At 40.5% G+C, this 23,057-nt stretch overlaps 1 protein-coding gene and 1 long non-coding RNA gene across 3 annotated transcripts in view; one reads left to right on the top strand and one right to left on the bottom strand.

Annotated features, from left to right (window-relative positions):
- Window positions 1-23,057, top strand: part of LOC148339491 (uncharacterized) — a 78,211-nt gene that overhangs the window by 8,834 nt on the left and 46,320 nt on the right. The window lies entirely within an intron of this gene.
- eif2d (eukaryotic translation initiation factor 2D) lies at window positions 8,120-21,303 on the bottom strand. 2 transcript variants are annotated; one of them, XM_088290945.1, is made up of 15 exons: window positions 21,084-21,303; window positions 20,580-20,770; window positions 20,409-20,492; window positions 20,235-20,325; window positions 20,050-20,157; window positions 18,390-18,631; window positions 17,523-17,640; window positions 17,388-17,433; window positions 17,194-17,300; window positions 16,973-17,110; window positions 15,792-15,881; window positions 15,153-15,248; window positions 10,744-10,864; window positions 8,624-8,798; window positions 8,120-8,542 (listed from the first exon to the last, which is right to left on the bottom strand). In XM_088290945.1, the coding sequence occupies exons 1-15, from the start codon at window positions 21,137-21,139 to the stop codon at window positions 8,472-8,474; spliced, it is 1,734 nt and encodes a 577-aa protein (XP_088147071.1). In that variant the 5' UTR covers window positions 21,140-21,303; the 3' UTR covers window positions 8,120-8,471. The 2 variants fall into 2 exon arrangements, with proteins under 2 accessions (XP_088147071.1, XP_088147072.1); XM_088290946.1 differs by lacking the exon at window positions 21,084-21,303 and having other exon boundaries at window positions 20,409-20,449; window positions 20,580-20,727.

Here is a 23,057-nt window from a genome sequence, read left to right on the forward strand (position 1 = left end):
GCTGTCCACGTTGACATTATCCTCAATGACCTCCCACCTTGGTCCTTCCTGACGTTCTCTATATTACTAAGTCCTCCTGTTTCTCCGTGGCAACATGAACACACACTAACGCAAAGCTGAATCTCGGGAACAACTCCAGTGGGAATTGTGATAAAATTGCTCATCAGACATCGTAAGATTTATATATTCACCATATTTTTATGTCGACCTAACTGACTGAAAATAGTGCGGCGTAAGGAAAAATAATAATTTAATTGATTTCTTAGTCAGGTGTGTAACTAACGATTATTTGAATAATTGCTTGTTGATGTTTCACTATTTTATTAAAAAAAAAAAAACATGACAGTTATATTAAACCGACAATGTACGAACATAAATTAAATTCGATTCAGCTACTGGGGCAAACATGCTGATGGTTATTTTCCAAAGTAGAGACACATTTTTAATTCGATTCACCACAAAGATAATGAGTTCACTTTCATGGATGACCACAGAAATCTGATAACATTTGACTTTTGAAAATCGGAAATTCTGAGCATTCGGGCAAGTTGAAGTTTTTAACGATTAATCGGTGACCAAAAATAATGGATTAATTTGCTCATCGATTAATTGTCCTTTAAGCGTTGCACGTCTAATCTGTATCATCGGGAAAACTTATGGCAGACAGCTTCTTGGCCTTCGGTTGTTTGTCAGATCGGAACCACAAATGAGCTTGAGCATCGCTGCCACATGCAGGACCGGAGTGGAACAACAAACGTCAACTCGCCACTAATCAAAACGTCTCAATTTCATCCCCTTTTCCACATCCTTGTCTGTTTTTCCGCTTTGTTCGCTCCACGCACAGTAGTATCCAAGCCCTTCCAGTTAGCAGGGTGCAATTTCCCGTGATCGTCAAGGGAGGATGTTTGAGCGTCTTGACTGTTGCAGCATTCCATTGAAATGGTACAAACCAATCCCGTCTAATCTTTCATTCTCTTTTCACTCCTGTTTAACTCAACAACACACTCGAGAGAGATTATTTTCTTGGGAAATTCTTCAGCCATGATGAAGGAAATCCTTGCAGGCCAATAAACTCAAACGATCTGGACAATTCAATCCATCAATTCATCCATGGGAAGACTTTGGGTTGTGTCTGTGACATTTTTTTTTTGGAGTGAAAGAACATTTTTTTTTTTTTTCGTGATTTCTTTCTAAAGCTGTTTGATAGAGGTTGAGGTCGGAATTCCGTAGGCAACTTCGGGGAGGGACTGTGCGTGCGGCCGAGCTCATCGTCTCCTCAGCATGTCAGCGAGAGTGCGTTATTGGCCGGAGCTTTGATTGGCAGACAGCCTGAGATCTCTGTTCATCTGGGCCAAGCCGCTTTAGCTCTTAACCCGCGCGCAGCTCCCTCCATCTCGTCCGCTGCACATGTGGCCCAGGATGTTGCCGTTCATACGATCAATCCCACCTGCGCCGATCAGCGTGCACATGACATACAATTACATTAAGGAAGCTGTGTAAGCTTTTGGACTCACACACGTGCGATGGCATGAAGACAATCAAAACACCGCAGTCAAGTTTCTGATGCACTAATCCTGCAGATTAAGGCCATGCAATGGTGCATTGGGCTAAAATCCACTTTTTCTTTTTTTTTTTTCCTGATCAAACGCACAGATTTTTGCTCTCAGATGATCATCCAGCCTCTCAGGCAGTTTGCAGACATTTCACCTCGCCACACCTGAAAACGATGTTGAATGAAAAACGCAATTTATAGGACTGAAGTGCCTTTGTTTTTCTCATCAGTCGGCATGAAAATGCAGCAGAATAATCAAAGTCTGACGCATGGGATTTTGGCAGCACTGCTCTGCTATCTGCAGTGTGTGTCATAAATGAACGAATGAGTAGATTGTTTTTTTGTTTTTTTTAAGCATGCTTTTGTTATCAAGCAGCAAGCCGTTTGATAAAACAAATAATATTGCTCCTTTATATTCTATTTTCAATATAATTTGCAAAAGTTGGTGTAACTGCTAACATGTCGATGTTTTCAGTTACATGACGACCAGTATTTGAAAGCAGGTTGAAAATTTTGACAGTTGCAGAACAAATATTTGCACTTTAATTCAAAGGTGGGTGACTTAAATACTGGAAACGGCAACAATTTTTCATCCATGCTACTGGGTTGGGCCACATAGGACAACGTGCACTTCCTAACCAGATGTGTGACGAAAAAATTATATTTTCAAACAAAACATACTAAATACGTGCTCGTATTAGGATACAATTTTGGTATTACGTTATTCAATACAAGCATTAAAGATCCAAACCAAATTTAACTCACTCAAAATGTTAATTTCATTGAGGTGCTAGTTTTGTCTTGCATATCATTCCAATCCCGCAAAAAAAATAGTCACTCTGTCGATAAATTATAAAAGTAACATATATGCCTGTGGAAGAAAATGTGAAATTCACCAAAATGTGACTTCTGAGGTTTTGGCCTTATGTCAGCGATATGCTTGTGAGTATTGCATTGTTGTCTGTCCACAAGTGTTGCACCACCATTTGTGCTCAAACATCCGCTGATTGAAGGGTTACAACACTGCATCGATCGTTAACCCGTCAGTGGCTTTTCTTTTCTGTTTTGTGTTCGCATTAAGCTAGCTAGGGCAAAGTTGACTTAAGGCACAGTTGTCTGGTTGTTTTAAACGCTCAATTTTCAAAATGAACAATATTTAGATTTCACAATCGATTTTACAACGTAAAAATCTGGTGTCCATATATACGGACATAATTACATTCAGGCCCTCGATTAAGTTTTTTTAAATCAAAATGTATAAACCGTTTCCTGACAAGAAGCCAGGACCAAGAAAATTCTGCCGTTCAGGTAAAATAACCAGAGGAAAGGAAGACACCTGTGACACTAACCTGTTTGCTTATCCGCCATGACAGACTTCAACACAAAAGTACACTAGTATTGTTTTTTTTGCCCACAAGAACCGTTGACGGCTCATTTCAAGTGCATGAGGAGTTGCTTAACACATCCCCTTTAAAACACGGCTCGATTTAATGCAGTTAATTGTGCTGCAAACGTACGTGGCGGAACAACTGGACAAGCAGCTGTTGTTAAGATGTCCGTAAACCAGAATTGACTGCTTGAGTCTTGAGACTGCGGCATGTAAAACTGCTTTCCCATGTTTCTCATTATTGGCAGCATTCTAATAAGAAAGAAGATTAATGGCTCATTAGAGGTTATGTTATGAAAATGAGAACTGTGATGACTTCAGCCCCGGGCAGGACACCCAAAGACAAGCGTTTCTGTTCCTGTCCGTAGTTTACTCGGAATACACGTTATTACCACATTGGGCTCATTTATCATAACAATCTTCATTTTTTTGGCTAACCTTTCTGCATTCAGTGTGACGGTTAGTAGGAAGAATTCATTTGTATTCCTGTTTGAAAATGGAAGATTTGTTCTTCTTGCGTGCTTATTTTACAAAAATGCATTTCCCAGAATACAACAAACGAACTAAAAAAAAAAAACATCATTAAATAGTAATCAGTTGCACCGTCATGAAAATGGTCATTAAACAGCAATCAGTCTCACCAATGAGAAAGATGGAAGTGTCAAGAGTCACGGAGCTCGCGGGTTCGATTCCGGCGTCGGCCTTCCTGTGTGGAGTTTGCGTTTTCTCCTCGTGTCTGTGTGGGTTTTCTCCGGGTACTCCAATTTCCTCCCACGTTCTAGAGACATGCTTGGGAGGTAAATTGAACACTTTAAATATCCCCTTGGTGTGATGGTGACTCTGAATGAATGTGTGACCTGCGATTGGCTGCCAACCCGTTCAGGGTGTAGCGAAATCAGCTGGGATAGCCTTCCGAACACCCGCGACCCTCGTGAGAAGCGGCTTAGACCTACAACCTAAAATACAAAAATCAATAAAAAAACAAAAGAACAGTGTTGGAGTTCAGAATGGTTGAGTGGACGGATGGTCAATGGTGTACTCGGATGTGCTAACGCAGCCACGTCAACCTACGGAAAGTTGAGAATGTCGTATTGGATGTGGCAAAGTGTCACCATTTGTGAGGATGCCTTGCTCACTTGCTTCTTGAAGATCAAGCCAGCACTCGTTAAATTAATACTTTGCTTTGGATTGTATTACATCATTCTAACTCAATGTTCAGAATATCATTTGTCACTTTTATGGCGACCGATAGGGCAGATGCGCTGACATATTGCTTTGAACGGTTCAACGGGTGTCTACAGCAGGAAGAAAATCCATCTTCATTTCACGTCCAAAGGCCTTGTGACTCGCGTGGTTTCTTTCATGAAATGCAAAAACTAATCAGTGGTCATCCCAATTTGTGCTGACATCTCTTCTTATTTGCGCGCATTAACCTCTGAAAACATTTGAACGATGGCTCTAATAATACTGATTTTATGCCGATCGTGTTTTCCTCTCGCCACAGAAACGGATGTTGCTTAATGAGCAATTAAAAGGCTTCGTCCATAAAGTACAAAATATTGTAGGGGTGGGGGGGGGCGATATTCATGATATTAGAGATTACTTTTTAATTCACATTTTATCACAAAACAGCATTGGCCTATTTCCCAAACTTCCTTGGAGTTGTGAGAAAGTAAAGTCGCTGTTGAGCCTTCTTGACCAGCGGTGTAGTGTTCAAACTTAGTCGAGCGAGCAATAAAATAAAAAGAGTAAAAGTACAATTTCGTCTTAGTAAAAAGTCCGTTACATTTAAACTACTCTGGTGATTCATCCTAAAAGTTACTGGAGGAAATGTAACAGTGACGAGTGTGTAGAGGATGGGGCTGAGGACGCATCCCTGTGGTGTGCCCGTCCGTCCGTGTTTATGGTGATGCTGCCTGAAATCCTGTCAACAATCTTGGCAGACTGCCGGTGAGGAACTGTAAAAGCCAGTCATAGACGGTCGGGTTGACGTTTCGTCCGTTTGCATTGGAGCTTCTTCTACTAAAATAAACATAGGAGTGCATGTCAGTCTCACCTTTGCAACGTCAAAAGAGAATTTTTCCTTAATCTCGATCCTTCCCTGTATTTGATGAAACATCATCATTATTGACGTGTGGCATGTTGTTGTTAGAGAAAAAACATTGGCATGCATACATGCCGGTCATCAGTCATCGGTCATCTTACAAACACCTGATGAGAGTAATTTCCAACATCTGGACTTCGTCTACAACCGGAACGAGTGCAGTTGGGGTGAAGGATTCCAACACGGGGGTGGATTTTCTCCTCACTCAAATGATCACGCTCGGCCGATTTTCATGTTAACGGTCGTTTTAAAACTGGCCATATTGAAATCTATAGCCAGCTTCTCAATGTTGACATCTTGTAACATTCTTTGGCCCAACTCACAAAAATAAAGTAAAAAGAAGTCTCTGGATCATTTCATCACTGCCGCAAACATCATTATCAACAGTAACAAGTATGATGATTGTATTATCTTTAAAACTAAAAAACTAAAACTAAAAAAAAAAAACTAAAACTAAATTATGAATATACATGTCAAATTAGGAAAGGCATGTCTACCTTTTTAAAACCCAAATGCAAACACGGTGTTACTCCATATCAAAATCATTTGCACTACATGTCCCTGTGTCTGGGGTGACGGCGTCGGAATGAAACACTTGGCGAAACACCAGTGGTAACGAAACTTGGCTAAACTTCACTTGACTGTACACGGTTTGTCCTCAGTGTGATTGAGTCAGCACAACCGAAGCAAATCAGCAAAAGAGTAAGATAAACACTTACTTTGCGAGCAGATGTAAAATTTGGGGGGGAAAAAAAACAACAAAAAAAACGTAAATCCGGCAGTGGACTGTGACATCAATCGGATGTTGACATTCCACTCAACAGCGATTGCGGCAACGTCGAAGTGCTGTGTGCACAGACATCGATCCAGAATGTGACATGAGTCACCCGAGGACGATGGGAATGATGCGCCCCACCTTGGCCCTATCAATTTATAAATATTTGTGCTCCCCAAACCGGTCATGCGACATTATTACAGGCAATGGAGATGAACAAAACTTATATAGGACTTCAACAGAACTTTTATCCTGCAGAAATATACATATTTTTCTAAATATTAGACTTTTATCATCAATATTTGTATTTTTAGTTTTGCCTCCAAAAATAGCAATGAAAGCAGGTTGTGGGTGGGCGGCGCCCTTGCACCCTCTACCGCCCGTCCACCACTGCCAGTCTGTATTATAAAGTACGTGAGTCAAACTTGCAGTCATAAAATATTGTTAAACTGTACATCAAAATGATATATTTGCAAGGAAATATTGTTTTATAGACATCTCTTGGTTCCTATTAGAGTGCAAATGAACCCAATCATTTTTGGAGCGTATATTAGCCATCATTTTGGAGCGTAGCTTTGCAGGATTTAACATAATTTATTCCCATGCATTTTTTAATTTAATCCATGTGATTCATAATATGTTGCCGTCTTTGCCCTCACTAATCTCCTCCAATCAACGGCACCACCACGTCACTTTTGCCGTGATATAACTACAGCCTAAAAATATTTATATTAATTTTTATTATTATTTTTGGGGGTCTTTAGTCAAAGTGCTTAAGCAGTTCAAATCAGGGGAAAAAAATGTCAACTGGTGTAATCCTGTTTTAGCTGTCAAATCCTCTCAGCATGATGACAGCGCCTGGCTGGTGACATCTGCTGAGTTGACTTCAAGTGCCATATTGTCACTCGACGTATGACCTGTTCAAACGTTTTCTTTCAAGGGCTGCTTAGAGATAAACTAAAAGCGAGGGCCACCTTGAGGTTTTCCTCTTTTAATGTAATGAACGCGTTTAAAACAAATCTATCAGTGTCTCGGAGGTTCCCTTTGTAAACACGTCAGAAGTGTTTCGTTTTTTTTCAACTGGCGCTTGTGATGTTATTGTCTCGCCAATAGATGGCGACAAAGATGACACGTCACCCTGGTGGAAGCAGAGGCGGAACTACATTATTCGACATAAACTTCATAACATTAACCTCAAGTGCACTTCAATCTTAACGTGTGATGTTCGCCGGCAAAGACACCCGAGACTTGTTTGTTGTCTCACGAATGCTTGAGAGTGCCATGAAGGCTGTACTGTCCAATTCTCGCACTAAAAAGATTGTCGCAGTGAGGACACTTGGATGGCTGTAGGCACAGAAAAGGAGGCTCACAGGCCACATTTGCTCTTTTCTTTGGCTGGCATTTATGCTTGTTCTCCTCCACACGACCCGCTTCAAAACACCGTAGGGGCCACCGAGGCGCGCCAGGCCCAGCAGTCTTGTGCTGTTTCTTTTTTTTTTTTTTTTTAGTTTTATTTTTAAAGGGGAAGTCACATCAAAAAGATTCTCGATAATAACATGTTTTATGCACTCCCGTCATTCTCAACACTATATTCTGATTAATATTGCATTTGTGGGATAGGAATTAAGCAGCAAAATCCATTTTTGTCCATCTCAGGGGTGGTCATTTTGCCACCTGCTGTCTACTGAAAATGACATTGCAGTTGCTAAGGGCTAACGGTTAACAAGTGTGTGTGCGTGTGTGTGTGTGTATTCTGTGTATCAAGTGATTACATTTTTTAAGTAATTAATCACAAAAAAACCTAATCAATTGCGATTAATCACGTTTCAACTATTTTTTTGTGAAGCTTGTAACAGATATTTGCAACTAAAATGACCAAATATGAAGTATATTTTAATTCAAAAACTGTTCTAATACCATTCTTTGATTCTTGAATATGATCTAAACAGAGACATCTTTACAGGCATTTTCTTAACCAAAGTCGCTGCACCTTTCTAAATTTAAATTCTCTGAGTGCTTTTAATGAATTTGGTCTTAATGTAAAAACAAGACCTCAAAGCAATAATAAGTTCAGAAGAAGAAATTAAATTCCGCGAAACCCAAAGGAATCCAAGTGCGTCTTTAGTGAACAAAGAGTGTTCAGTGCACGGCGCACATGGTAATGAACTGCTTAACAATTGGCCCTGGGCCACGATGTGCTCGAGCACGTCTCCAGTTGGTGTCCAGCAGCAGACGTCGGGCGAACATCATTTCCCCACCCGGCTTTCCGCGCACCGACTGACATGATGAATGCAAACCACATCTTGTTGACAAAATATTTATTTTCTATGATCCATGATCTTTCTATGCGATGGTTCCGCTTTTCACGAGCGTGACGTATCATGACAGACTCTTTCTCTGAAATGAAATTGGGTACTGACAACCTGAAAGCTATGTGGTAATAATACTTGCTCGCTCACTGCCAGCATTAACTGTGTAAACATTTGAGCGCGTGACCGACGCCATCAGCCAATGTACAATTTTCTCAACACTTCTTTGACCGGCCGTCACAAGAGGACTGCATGGTACACAAACGGCCCGCAGGAATGTTTACATACAATAGAGCAGCTTTGTAAGCGATGGAGACAGTCAATCCGGTACGGCGCTAAAAATGCTATTTCTTTTTTCCACCTTTCGGCGCTTTGTCTAACCCTTGGATGTACTTGCGAGGAATTCCATAATGATCTGGAATGACAGATTGGAGAGAATGTTTACATACAAGAACAAATCCATTTTATAATCTGCGAAAGAGAGAAAGCTCCAAACCTAGCAGCAAATGTCCAACTTGTTGAATCTGGTTGCCTTGAATCTGGACCAGGACTTTGTCTTTGGCCCCGGGAATGGCTTGCAGCACAGAACTGGCTTGAACTCTGTGCTGCAAAGCGTTGGCGACAGCAGAAGGATCCAAAGCATATGCCTCCAGGTTTTTTATTGTAGTCACCTACACAGGGCACATGGAAATCATCACAGCTAGAATAATAAATCAACCAGGAGACCCGTTTTTTTTTTTTTTTTTTTTAAAAAGAAATGACAGCTGAGAACAGCCAAAAATGTACACTGTGCAAAAGTGTCCCCTTAACATATAGCACGGTTGTCATACTCAATTTCCAGAGGAACCTACAAAAAATGTTATTTTCAGACCACAACATGGTGATTTTAATGAACTTGACATGTCGCTGACCTCGGTTTGAAGCTGCAGCGTCCGCTACAACATACAGCGGAAAGCATAATGCTCATAAAAGCTAACTCGTTGCCGCCCAAAGAAAGGCATTGCCAAATTAAGAATGTTTCCTTTAATCAAAACAAAAAATGGCTTCCTTATTTTGATTTCATTTCAGATACCATTCAGACAGAAGTGAAGCCAACAGCATACAATAACGTGACCTTCTCACTTTGATATCATTCCTTTGCCAAACAACACTGGTGGAGTGTTGATTTTTTTTTGCCAGGGAAAAAGCTTTTCCAGTCGCCTGACTGCAGCTCCGCTTTATGACCATCACGCTGTTCCAACACGTAGGACAATTTACACAATCCAGTACGAGTTCCTTGAAGCAGGGGATCGTTTCTTGCCAAACCACATTGTAAGCTCGAGCGGGCGTTTGCGCAAAGCCAATCGCAGTCCATCCCGAGGGCTGCACTGGAACTCGACATCAACAAAAGCTCGACTCTGCAGATGCCTCGGAAAGCGCTAAAGTTTTATCCGTACTGACTTCAGGTTGTTTGACACCATAATCTTGTGATTGTTTGGCTTCGCAGCAATGCTTGTTCTAGAGCAGGGGTGTCAAACTCATTTTTGTGGACGGGCCACATCGTCGTTATGGTTTCCCGCCGAGGGCCGTTATAAGTTGTATGATCACCTTACATTTTCACGTACACACAAAAAAAATGATAGAAAGCAAGTTTTGAAATCAGAAGCCAGGAATAGTTAGTTGAGCAATTTTTCAATTCATTTTAAAAGGGGAGGATTGGTTACAAATAAATGACAATATCGCATATCTCAATGTTGTTAAAAGCGAAGAAAATGTGCTAGAAACATAAAGTTGACGCACATGATTTGCCCTTCACGGGCCACATAAAATGAGGTCGCGGGCCAGATCTGGCCCCCGGGCCTTGAGTTTGACACCTTAGTTCTAGAGTTTTGTGTTTTCACCAGTTGTGGCCTTCCACAAGAACGGATCCTTTTTCGAGAAACTTGTCATGGTCAGCGTAGATTGCGTGACGGCCATAAAGCGTCGTAAAATGCTTTTGGTTAGTTTTTATTGGTTTCAGTTTACATAGTACATTTATATGATAGATTTGTTGAGTGAAAGTTTAAAACAAAAGTCCCAAATTATTGTGTCATAAAATTTCTTCAGTAATACTGAAAAAAAACAAACAATAAAATAAAGGTACAGTGTATGTGAATTTCAAAGCGCGTGCTTTTTGCATAAAATTAGCGATTATCAGACCTTCAATTTAATAAAAACAAAAAAATTTAAATGTGCATTGATGTGATGGAGCATTTTTTTTGCATATTATTGAAATTAATTTAGTTTTTTTTTAAATGAACATTGAAAAATCAAAACATTTTACACACTGTCCCTTTAAAATAAACCCCAAAAACTCATGCAAGATATTAACTGACAAAGAAGAAAACGAAGATGTTCGCTATAATTATAATTTTAATTTAACAAACATAAAATTGAGTTTCAGTTAGTTATCATCTGTTTCCACTCTTGTTTTCACTTTCATTTCACCGACAATCATTTTCTCAATTTTCCTCAGCAGCATCTTTAAGAAATCGTCAATTGCAAAGAAAATGGAATTTCTGTGTGCATTTTCGCACACAATTTGCATGTGGACAATTTGTACAGTAGATGAGTTTGAATCTCAGGGATGTTGGTCACCTTCTTATTGGAGCCGCGGGAAGCCACAGAGACGTCGATGGGCTCGATATGTCCCTTCTTAATTAGAGGCGTTTGTCCAGGAAACGCTATCTGATAGCACCCCTGCATTCTCTGCAATGTCCTGTAAGAATGAGTACCGGTAAAATGTCAAATTTTCATCATTTCCAGACGACCTCAACAAGAAAGCTATTGTTACGCTAATACTTCTCTGACAGTGTCAATCAAAAGTAAGGTTTGGCTTGGATTCAGTTTTGTCAAGTAATTCCGGTCCATGTTATTCCATGCTGGAATTTCCCACGTTTTAGTTTGGGGGGGATATGCCTGAAACATTTAGAATATGTCACCCTGTGATGAAATAATTGATTTATTTTACTGCAATGATATTAACAAGTCATACGCATGAATATTTTTCCCAACCTCTTCTATGTGTGGAAAACTTGAAACGGAGTTACACATGGACTTGCTTTAACTGGAACCAATCTAGAATCCTATTTGTTGTCATGTGTGAAAATTCTGTTACATTCCAAACTGTTGTAAAGCTGAAGTGAAGAATAAGATCACTGCAGTCTAAAAGCATAGAAACAAGGCCACTTTCACATTTTGGAAAACAAACAAAACGAAGTGACAATTTTGTGGTTAGCCGTAAAGCGGAGGTACGGTATGTTGCCATTTGCTTGAAAAGCCCAAATTGTCATATTTTCCAAGTCTTCAATATTTATAGTCACCACATCATTTCAGTAAGATATCAAAACACCACGATAGTAGAAAAACGTGTTCTGAATGGTTCCAATATTTTGATGTTGGAACGGTGTGACTCTGTTGTGAAATGCTGAGACTGATAACGCGCCAAACGTGAGCACGTAAGGGACATATAATATTGCTTTGTCTTTTCCTTTCATCTTATTGTGGAAAAACATCCAATGTAGAGCTTGAAACCTGAAATGATGACGCGTCAGTCAAGCGCATTTATCTCTAATCTTTTTACTTTTCAAAAGTGTTTTACATTCAAATCAAACAGCAGGGAGTGACGCCAAGACAAAAAAAAAAAAGGTCGAGAGTTCAAGCCTGCAGGGTAGCAAATCATGCAAATGCAAAAATGTAGATCTTCCATTTTATGTACATCTGGCTGTCTGCATTTCTTGCCGGTTGATGACGGAATGACGACTCGAATGCTCCAATTGTAAAATGATTACTTTCAGATCTTGTTTAATAAAAGATGATTTTGGAGTTATTCTACATGCATCAATCGCCTTGATGCATCACCACAGGATACATTTTATGGCTCTTCATGACAGTGAAATCGGTCATTTAAAAATGTTAATAATCCTCAATAATGAAAAGAGTGGTGAGTTGAGATACGTGCAAGTGTTTTGAGATTCAAGCCATTGCTCGGCTAATGTACTTGCTTTGATTTGCGAGCGAAAATGTGGAATAAAAGCGCTTGAGTGTTGCAGCAAATTCACTTAAACTCTTACAAGCTAAACACGAAACACGCCTCACGGTAGCCCATTTAGCTATATGCTAACAAATAACGCAAAATACCATAGACAGGCTAACGAATAGCAGCAGAGTAGCAGTGTTCATTATTTCATCATTTAAACTACAGATATTTAAATGACGGTGTGGGGCAACACATGTAGACAGACAGTGTAACAATTCTAACAGACTTGTATACTTTATCATTTCAGAAATCTTACGGAGTCAGTTAACTCTTCTTCGTGTTTGTCTCAATTTATCGATTACGCTGCCCTCCAGTGGACAAGGCATGCACACCAGAAGGAGCAGTGCAATGCCCAGTGAACTAAAGCAAAACTTTGAAATTTTATTTCATTTAATTTAGCCATGATTGTATTTTTGATAAAAATATAAAATGGATAACGACCACAATTTAACAAAAACATTCGGAATAGAAAATAATCTGCAGCCAAAGGCGTGATAAGCTTCCCATCCATGGAGTTATTCCAATTCCTCACTTGATAATCGAGTTTATGTACAGCATCAATCTCAGACACTCTTCAGAGAAGTGTACTGTTTTGCATCACTGCAAATCGGCCCTTCAAAAAAGACACACAAGTTGCCAAAAGGTTTTAGGGACGCTCAAGTGAGTGGGTGCATGCGTGCAATGTTGGGATATCATTTTTTTTTTTCCAACTTTAAGAGAAAACATTATATGCATTTTTCCCACAATCCAAACTGCTCTCTGGTATCTCAATAACATGTCCATGACCCGCCTTTATCAAAAATACTCCGAGGATCGAAAACTACAGACATGACGTGAGTGCCCTGACATTAATGATACTTGAAACTATCTGGAGACATTCTACATAAAAAAATCAGGCACTGTTTAATTTGAATGATTTGGGAAAAAAAAGGACACTCATCAAATGCAAATTTCAATCAGAGATGGCCCGAAATATATTTTTGAGACCAATTTAAAAAATGCCTTTGCTTTTTTATAGCAATGTTACATTATTATTATTATACTTCTTCTTATTGTTATTATGAAAACATGATGTGCTGATGTGAAATCAGCAAAAAAAAAAATAAAATTTAGAAAAGTCTTTTAAAGAAAAAATAATTAAAAATTGGAACAATTTTTGTGGTAAAAACGTGTTGACCGAAGTTCTGAATAAAAACGGCCCGGACAAAAATGACGGTACCCATTACTTATTATTATATATTGCACAACAAATCATAGCAAGACGTCCAATAGTCTTTATTCGATTTTACGCCATCGGAATTTTTGGAGTCGCTCAATGATGAACAATCAGTGATTTTGAGAAAAAAAAAAAATTAACTCAATCAGCGTTTCGATCAGAAGATGGAGCAATATAGCTATTCAAAAAAACCTCTATCTATACTGGTACACCGTAGTAAACATGCATTGGGGAAAAAAATATACCCCAAAAATTATTTCAAAAAAAATGTTGATAAGCATTTAACAGCGTAATGTTTACATCATCTCCTAAAAAGAAAAAAAAAAAAACATGAACATGATCGTCAATTATTCAGCTCGCCGAGGCAAATATTGATCAATGTGGATCTGCTCGATCCTATCAATGTAAAGTCCAGTCTTTATATTAAGACTCTTCAGAATAGTCTGTTTTATCCTTAGCAATTCTATTTTTTTAGCTCTGTGTTTTATTGTGTTTCTGACACTGGGCAGTAAATTTTATTCGGAGATGTTTGATACCATGCACATATTCAAGACACCCGGCATGTGAATGAGCCTGCAGTTTATTTCACAGTTGGAATTAGCAAAGTTCTTAGTTCTTAGTTCTTTTGTTAATGGAAGGATGAGGTCAATTTACTGCAATGGGAAATTTGATTTATTAAGAATTTGGTGACAGTTAAAAAGATCCGCGACAAGAACATTTATTAATATATCATCATGCATTATCGTGCAATGGATTTCGCCACAAAAAGAAAATACGCCCCCCCCCTTTTTTTTTTTTACATTCAACATAATATATACTTCATGCCATCATCTCCTTCATCAGCAAGTTTGACATTGATATTTCATTTTTAATTTCATCTCACTTAAAAGAGCATAAAGTGGAAATTTGTGTTCATGGTAAGGATTCGGATGCTCAATAAATGAATGAGTTCGAATAACTCTGCGTCGCATGCATACGCTTCATAATTGTGACACACGTCAACCATGCGGCGTGTCATCTGTAGTAGACGTCGCATTCAATGATGACAGCGAGCAATGATCAAGCATCACAAAACATTTTGATTTAGTTCTCGTGTGTGTGTGTGTGTGTGTGGGGGGGGGTGTGTGTGCGTGCGTGTGTGTGCGCGTGTGTTACTTCTCCTGGGTTCAAGCTCAAAACACGACAGAGCGTCATCTGCTTGATTGCGTTCCGGGCTCGCTAAAAATACATTAGCTAACGGTGCACATTGTCTACGATTCACTTATTTTCATGCACTTCGATTAACCGTTTTAACTTTTGGGATGTTGGCAAATGAGAATGGAGACCTAGAGGAAGGTATTTTTTGGAGAAATCACAAAAATTATTATTTTTTTAACCAACAGATCTATTTTAGTTCATTATGGGAACTCGAGAGCGGGGCACAAATGTGCTGGCCTGTCTTGTTTTAACCCCCCCCAAAAAAATTTGCGAGAAAATGGCATCCTGATTAATATTGTGTTTGAGGAATACGAGTTAAGCAGCAGAATCAGCAGGCGGCCATTTTGACAATTCTTTCAACTGAAAATGAAACCACAATTTCTCAAGGCTCAATGGAAAGTTGCACCTTAGCCATTAACCTCTTGTTAATTACTGAGCAAAAAAAAAAAGTTTTTGGAAACATATGGAAATCTATAGCGGAGTAGGACAAAGGATGGCAATGTTGTTTTCAAAGTGCGGTGTCATGTGGTGGCCTGAGAAAATCCAGTTTATTACCTGCTGAAAAGGTCATCCCACTTGAGAGTCTCTACATCGTGGTACTCTGATTTCTCAAGCAAACAGTCACAGAGTGTTGGATTGATTCTCACGTAACTGGTTGGGGGAAAAAAAAACAAACAAACAAAACACAAAATGGTTACCTTGTTTCCACTCGCGATGCGCAACTGGATGGCAGGGCACAAGCTGCCTTGTTAGGCTTTCATGCTAATCTGTTTCATCTCTTTTACCGTTAATCATTAATTTATGTGGCACATGAAACGACAAAAGACACAATTTTGGGAGCTAAAAAAAGAACAGAAATGCCCCTTCAGATTCAAAGTCACATTTTAGCCTTTTATCTGATTACAGCCGCATCACATGGCCCAGGGACATGAATGTTGGTGCTCTTTCACCACGGCACTACATTGCACCCCGAAGCAAGCGACGCCCTTATTGTGGTTCTATTCTGCCAGTGTTTATTACTGACTGCCAGCAAGAGAGGTTTTTTTTCTCCCTTCTTTGCCTGCTGACTAAACCAACAATTTAATGGAATATAAATACTGTAAGTCATTTTCGATCAATCACCTTCACAGAGTAAACAGTGTGGTGGAGGTGAAATGTTTTCAATGCATTCCTCGGCAACTTTGTTGGACTTACTTCTTATTTATTTCATCCACCAAGTCATTCTTCTTCACATAGTCGGTGACAATGCTTCTCACTTCAGCAGGCTGCATCGCCACGCCTTTCCTGTGGAAGCGGCAGAGAACATCTTTTATGAACAGATCCAAAACACAATACGTGACTTTTGAGGTGTTACTCATTTGACGTGCGCTCGCGGGCGCACCCCCTGCGACCTCATGCTGACTTGTTACGAAGGGCTTTAAGAACTTTGCTTTATCTCTGGCGGAAAATGCTGAGAAGATTCAGACGTGACGAGGGCTTAACAGCATTTCAACTCGAGTTTATCACATGGGCGCAGTTTACCGTGTTTTGCAATTTCGCTAGACTCTGCGCTCGTAGAATGGGGCGTTTGCGCCGTTGTGGGTAGTCTTTTTTCTACATCTTTCTTTTGCATGTGCAGTTTGCCCGAGTGCGCCGTGCTTGACCCAGAAACAAAAATAGACACGCTGGGGTCCGCCGTGCATGACATTGGCTGTTCATCTGCAAGATCTCCCCTTGCGAATGATGTAGTCGGCCGTGCATGTGACGTGCGCGATTGGAAGACCGCCTTGCACTATATTCAAGTGTGAACCCAAATATTGATGGGGGTGCTATTAAAATATTTGAGGGATGATGATGATTACAATTCACTCAAGTTAAAGCAACCCCAACCTGCTACAAGCTATGTTTACATTATAATAAGACCAGTGAAAATTCTACGAGACTCCTCCGCATGCTTATAAAAACGATCGGCTTCTCACATCACATTTTGCAGATACGCAAAATAACTGTCATGAGACCCTGGAGATATCTAAGGGGATTTACTTTAAGGTCACCCATGACTTAGATTTCCAAGTAATCTAATTGTTTAGACATCATTATAAAATAATGTAAGCATGCAACATACATTCCACACAGTTGTCATTATTGCACCGTCTCACAGAGCGAGAATGAATTCAACGGGAGTCATGTAGACGCGTTCATACACACTGTAAAATTTGAGTTTGCCGTGGTAACTGGAGGAGTTGTTTGGAAGTTAAGGTCTGCCGCAACAAAGGCCTAGCGGAGTCCAGGCCTAATTCAAGAAAATCCGATACATGTGAATACTTCCTGACTCCTAAGCTTTCTGAACCTCAAGGAAGGTGTTCTATTTGGCGTTACATACATGCACCACACACCTTTTGTTTGCATCTTGAAAAAGAGGTTGTAGTCGCGCTGACACTGAGTATAAAGCGGTGATCTCAGGAGGATGATACGGTGTTTCTGCGAGTGGAACCGCTTCAATGTCGCTCTCCTCAGGAACAGAGAAGCGTAGTCTAGAATCGGCACACAAATTCAATCGGTGATTTTTTTTTTTTTCCCCAGCTTGAATGTAGCTGTGTGTAAATGGCAAGCTCACTCTGGGCTTTTCCAGTCCACTTCTACAATGCTCTCCACGCCCTTCGTCAGTTCTTTCACGCGTACAATGCTGTGCTGCTGCTGCATGACATGCAGGAACTTGGACAGCTGTTTGAAGATTCAAGTTCAAAGACATGTGTGTGGGATTCCAACTCACTCATAAAATAAAGTGCAGGCTGGTACATTCGGATATACCTTTTTATAGCTGGATTTTTTTATATCGAGTTGTTTTCCGCTCGGGCTGGGAAAAAAAAGAAAAAATTGCAGAATGTGTTTGGTAAGGAATTGAATTCCTCTTGAGTGCTTTGTGACTAATGAATGACTCTTTACCAGCAGGAGAACATGTGGTTGCGGAGAAAAGTGCTTGTCAGCAGGGGGAGCTCTGATTTCTTCACCTTGCTTTTGAGAGCCATGAGGAAACATTGCCAAAGTAAAGCATCCATAACCTCTGTGGAAAAAAAACCGACCAGGGTCGCATTACTTCCGCCCTTTGACCACACCAGAAAATACGATTATCGAGTTTCATCAGCAGAACACTATCATGTGGTCAGGAAACGGCTCCGCATGCGTCACGACGTGCCCTGCATCCAATTTGGGAATTTGAATGGAATCTCGCTTCTGTCACTTATTTTGTGAAGCTGAGGTGTATTAAAAGTAGAGTGGCGGTGGATAAGATAAATGCACATAGTGGCACGCCTAAAAGCATTTTAGATTGCAAGGCTGCCAACCTGTAAAAAAGTCACTTCCACTTCCAAAACAATTGAGCTGAATTTTTATATATTTTTTTAGATTCTGTCTGGATCATTACAGCGGGACTGTAACTTTTATATTGATATTTTGCATAGATATGAAATTTTGTCCATATGGCACTGCCCTATTGGAAGGAATTAATAAGCGAAACAAAAATGGCAGGAATAGCCGACTAGAACATCTGAACTGCGTATGGCGTTAATGAGCGGCACTTACATCGGGTGTGAGCTGACTCCCATTTAACATGAGACCGACAATAATTGGTTGGGTGTGTAGACTTTTTCTATTCGCGGCACAGTCCAAAGTTTTGGGAGTGAAAGCTTCATTTTATCCCTCATTTGTGGATGAACAGTAACTGCAGTCAAACGTTTAGGTCCATTTTCTGATGCTTGTGAATGAGCTTGTGCGCAAAATGTTAATTGTGTGAAGATGGTCTGAATCCGGTACCTTGTGGTGACTTCTCTTCCTGGGCCTCGTCTCCTTCATCCATGCCCTTTTCAAATTTCTCTTCTGCATGCTCAGCAACAACCGGGCAGTCTTGATCTTTGACCGGCTCCCGCGCTGCACTCTGCTCACCTTCCTCCTCCTCACCTTCTTCCTCATCAGCCACACATTTGTCACCATTCACATCAGGTGCTTCACCCTCTGCATCTGGCAAAGTGGGAGGACCGGACTTTTCTCCAAAAGCCCTGAATAACAAATTAACGTGGACATATTATGGAAGGCAGACTTTTTAATTGCTTGAAGACAAATACTGAGATATGAGTTTAATTTTTTTTATACTCGAAACTCAAAATTCTCATTTTGCAAATCATCATGAATGAATGGGATATTTCTTAATCTGTTCTAGTCTTTAATTCCCCCCAAAAAAATGTTTGTGTTGTGAAGATCTGTCATTTTCTTCTGAAAATCTGTCAATTTCAAGAACTCCACAGTCTGAAAATCAATTTACTGTATTGCACAGCGATGTTGTCAAAGTGGTGGCGGGACTAGTGTGTGGCAAATTCCCAAATGTCGGCTCGCACAACGAATCACATTTTGATTGTGATCCTGATTTTGCCGGTTACAATTAAATGAACCTGTTGGTGATATTTTCATTTAAAACACGGGCTCAGTTGTGCTACACATCTAAACAAACGCTTTCCTGATCAGCAGTCAGAACACCACGAGGGGCTGAATGCATGCTTCGGGCATCATTAAGATGCCTAAATAACAAGCAAGAGGACCCTGCAGCGGGATTCTTATGAGAGTGGGTCATGTCAAGAGAACAGAGAGAATACAGCTGAAAATGGATCAACATCCGTTGCCTGGACTTGTTTTGTTTGGATTCATGGCAAGCCACATCAAACAAAATGAGTTAGCCCTCTGTAAATATGAAATCCTTTGGCACATTTTATATTTTTACATGATAAAATGAAAATCTATTCATTCAAAGTTTGATTTTCGACTGAAAATATTGATATATTGTGTGTTGAAAGTAGTGCAACAAAAATACTGACATTTCCCCCGAACACGATTAATAATTGTGGCTAATAATCATGATTACAATATTGATCCGAATAATCCTGATTATCATTTTGCTCATAATCGTGTAGCCCGAGTGAGATGCATTCGCCACATAGACAGAGCCACAAATCAGTTAAGTATAACGTATGAGGTATGACATCCACGAGAGAAAATGTTTTTGTCTTCTGGGCTCCGCTTTCACAAGTAGTGGTTTCTCTTAGAGCAACTCCATAGCTTCGCCTCTGGTTGTCATGGTAATGCCAGTCTAGTAGCTAGTTTATGAGGCAAGGTGAGTGCACCCGCCCCTCAAAACAGGCAAATTTCAGCACGACGAGTGAGAGACAGATATTTAACTAAGGAACCTGTGAATTTCTTTAAGTTGTGATAAATCACACAAAGCTGTTATACCGCGTCAACAAGACATATAACAGGATCTGTCAGCGAAGCTATCACTGGTTACTGTAAGCAGGGACATCGGCTGAAAGGTGCAATTGATAATGCCTTGTCATAAATATTTCATGCCAATTATCTCTCCCCGCTGTGGATAAACTCTTCTTAGAGCAATCAATGAAGCCGTGGCTTGCGGAAGGAAGCCACTCACCAGAGATGATCCATGTATGTGTGCAAAACACAAACTCCTCTTCCTTTCATGCCTAAACTTAGCATGTCTGCACTGGAAACTGCAGCTCTGCCAATTGCAACAGGAGCTCTGGAATCATTACAGAGAGTTCTGTCAAATGTGCATATGTCTACGGGGGGGGGAAACTCGGGTGGGGAAACACATACTTATTATTAACAAGTGTGACAGCACAGGAGTCACCCTGTTTTACTTCTGGGATTCCACCGGAAGGCACGACCACACCAGGAAGCATGAGATCTGTGGACAGGAAGATGGATGGCATTTCTCGATCATTCAAATAAAATATAAAAATCTGCACAGCTCTTCAAAAAGAAGCTCACCAGCTCCTCCAATCATCTTGTCAAGAACGGGGGGCCATGTCCTGAATGTAGGCAGGGCAGCAGGATAGCGCCAAAGCATATAGACTATTACAATATGAAAACGCACGTTTAAATTGAGCTTCAATTTGAGCATTGCATGGTTTTCACGGGGTTTAGCAGGATTTGAATCACCTGTAGGATAAAGTTGTTTCTCCAGTTCAAAGAAGAGAGGGTTCTTATGACCAACATATAATATCACAGCTTCTCCTTTGTGCGCATAAATCTTCACAACATGGAATTCCTCCTTGCTTGGGACCAGCTCTGTTAATTCATCAGAAGACAGAGAAGGGAAGGCTGCTGCTATGTCAGCCTTGAGCTTCCTCCTAAATTAAATATCATTCCATGACAGAGATACAGTCAGTAGAGTATTCCAAAGTAAGAACAGATAATTTCATAGTAATAACAGCCAAAACGCGTTGAATTAGCCCACTAAAGCAGTTTCCTAATTATTTACTTGGGACTCATTGGGCAAAACGTCAAACTAAGGCAATTCTGCTCCACTAGCAGCTACTGAACATGCATTCATCAATGACGATGACTGACCAACGGCCTTTTGAATCTTTTGGTGGACAAAATGACATGTTAGCTAATGAAATTTAGCAACAAGCTCTACTACTGTCTGTCGCTGTCACTCACCTGTCGGATCCTTTCATTACGATGTTGGATTTAACACGAAACGGTTTTGCAAACATCTTATCAGAAAACGAATCAAATTAAAATGTGGGGCGGAATCACAGATTAATATATCACATGCCCGTACTAGAATAACAATGATAAAAACTCTTTTTGCAGCAGCAGCAGATGCGTTGCGCTTAACCATCCGTCGCGTATTTACTTCCGACATGAAACAAGACGATTAAACATTGGTTCCGCGCGGTGAAGGCTAAAAACGCCGAGGCCAAAAATGGCATCAGTCCACCGCAAAGGCGAAGCGTTCCAGAGTTAAAGAACCACAAGATCCGAGATGGCCAATTTTCACTAACCCGCTCAGTTTATATATATTTTGATCATAAAACTGAAATTAATTATTTTCTTTTTTATTTATTCATTTTAGAGAAATTAGGAACTCGAAAAACGGCAACTTTTAATGAGGAATATCGCCACGCCCCCTCCGCTTTCCGCGTGGTACTGCAAGAGTCACTGAAGGGACCGATTACAAACTCTCACTCTTGCTTATAACGTCCAAAAACGGTGATCAATTGGCACCAAAATTCATGTGGACATCCTTACTTATGACCACTCCAACAAATGAAAATCAACAAACCTCTCAGTGGCTGATTTATATGGGGAAGAGGAACTGTGCAAGTGAGCAGAAGTACATAGATTATGCTTTTAGGACGCGGCTGGCACACCGCTTCTTTGCTGATGACCACGAGGGCGTGCGGCATAAAAGCACCAGTTGGGATATTTACGGAGACTGAAGTGGGAATGGTTCAAATTTATTTGGATGAGGATTGGGCACTAGTTTTTCAACCTAGCACACACCGTCCAATTTGTAACATAAGAATTCCAATGCGACCGCACTTGGCTATGGAGGTTTTTTTTTTTTTTTCTTTCTCCCCTCGCTGGAACTTTTTGATCGCTGAACAATGATGCCCTCAAAGTGGCCCAGGCTAAGAGCACATGCCGCTCCACGATGCGCACCGTTCCATAAGACAGTGTTCAATGAGGTCTTTATCTGAAATGGACGCCCACTCACTCCCATGCCGAAGCTGGCGGCCGCAAGCTTGTCGGACAAAGCATGCGACTGCTTGTGCGGCAACCCCACGACATGATGACGCAAGCTGGATAGTGAGGCGGTAATTTAAGTTGACACAACTTTAGCATAGCCAATTATCCGAAATATAACCAGCCGAGGGCACATTCTTGCTCTTGTCCGCTTCAGCCCGCATAAATGGAGAATCGATCGGCACGGTATTTTTGATTTTGTGGAGGTGATCACAAACCCATAATACAAATGGCAATGTTAACGTCATTGAAGCGTCCCTTTAAGAGACAACAACATGTGGCATAAGTCATGACTATGCCACTGCTGTGATTTGCGTAAGCATGCTTCATCTTCATGGAATCTAAATTGGAATAAGTGGTTTTGAGCTGCAAATTCGGAGCCAGCTGTGGCTTCCCTAACGAAATGCCATTTCAATGTCGTTTTACACGTGATTGCGCTCTGTCACATAAAAATCCCACTCTGACATGACATCATCGCTTATTTCCCGTTTTTTTTTTTTATTATATGTTGCTTGCTGGAGTTGTGAGGCAGGTTAGGAAAGTGATGGCGTGTCATATCAGATGCGCCTCATGCTCCTTCGCAGTGCGTGAGAAAGCAGGTCTCCAGTCCAGACGAACGAATGTTTTTATGTACTGGCACTAATGTTGCACACTAATTGTAACTTACTTGGTCACAGTCCCACATAGAACAGTGACAAGGCGGGACCTTTGAGTTTTGCAACAAAACTAATCAAGATGATCAAATCTTCCTGATTGTTTATGACGTGCATATTTGTTAATTTGAAAAAAAAATAAGCCCATTATCTGACAATGGAAGCACTTTTTCATGTTGGCAACCACTTTGGTTGTTCCCTTGTGGGCGATGCTATCTTCGTACTGACA

Source organism: Idiotropiscis lumnitzeri, chromosome 3 (assembly GCF_059441095.1).
Source record: "Idiotropiscis lumnitzeri isolate Australia: NSW breed Sydney's pygmy pipehorse chromosome 3, RoL_Ilum_1.0, whole genome shotgun sequence".
NCBI lineage: Eukaryota > Metazoa > Chordata > Actinopteri > Syngnathiformes > Syngnathidae > Idiotropiscis > Idiotropiscis lumnitzeri.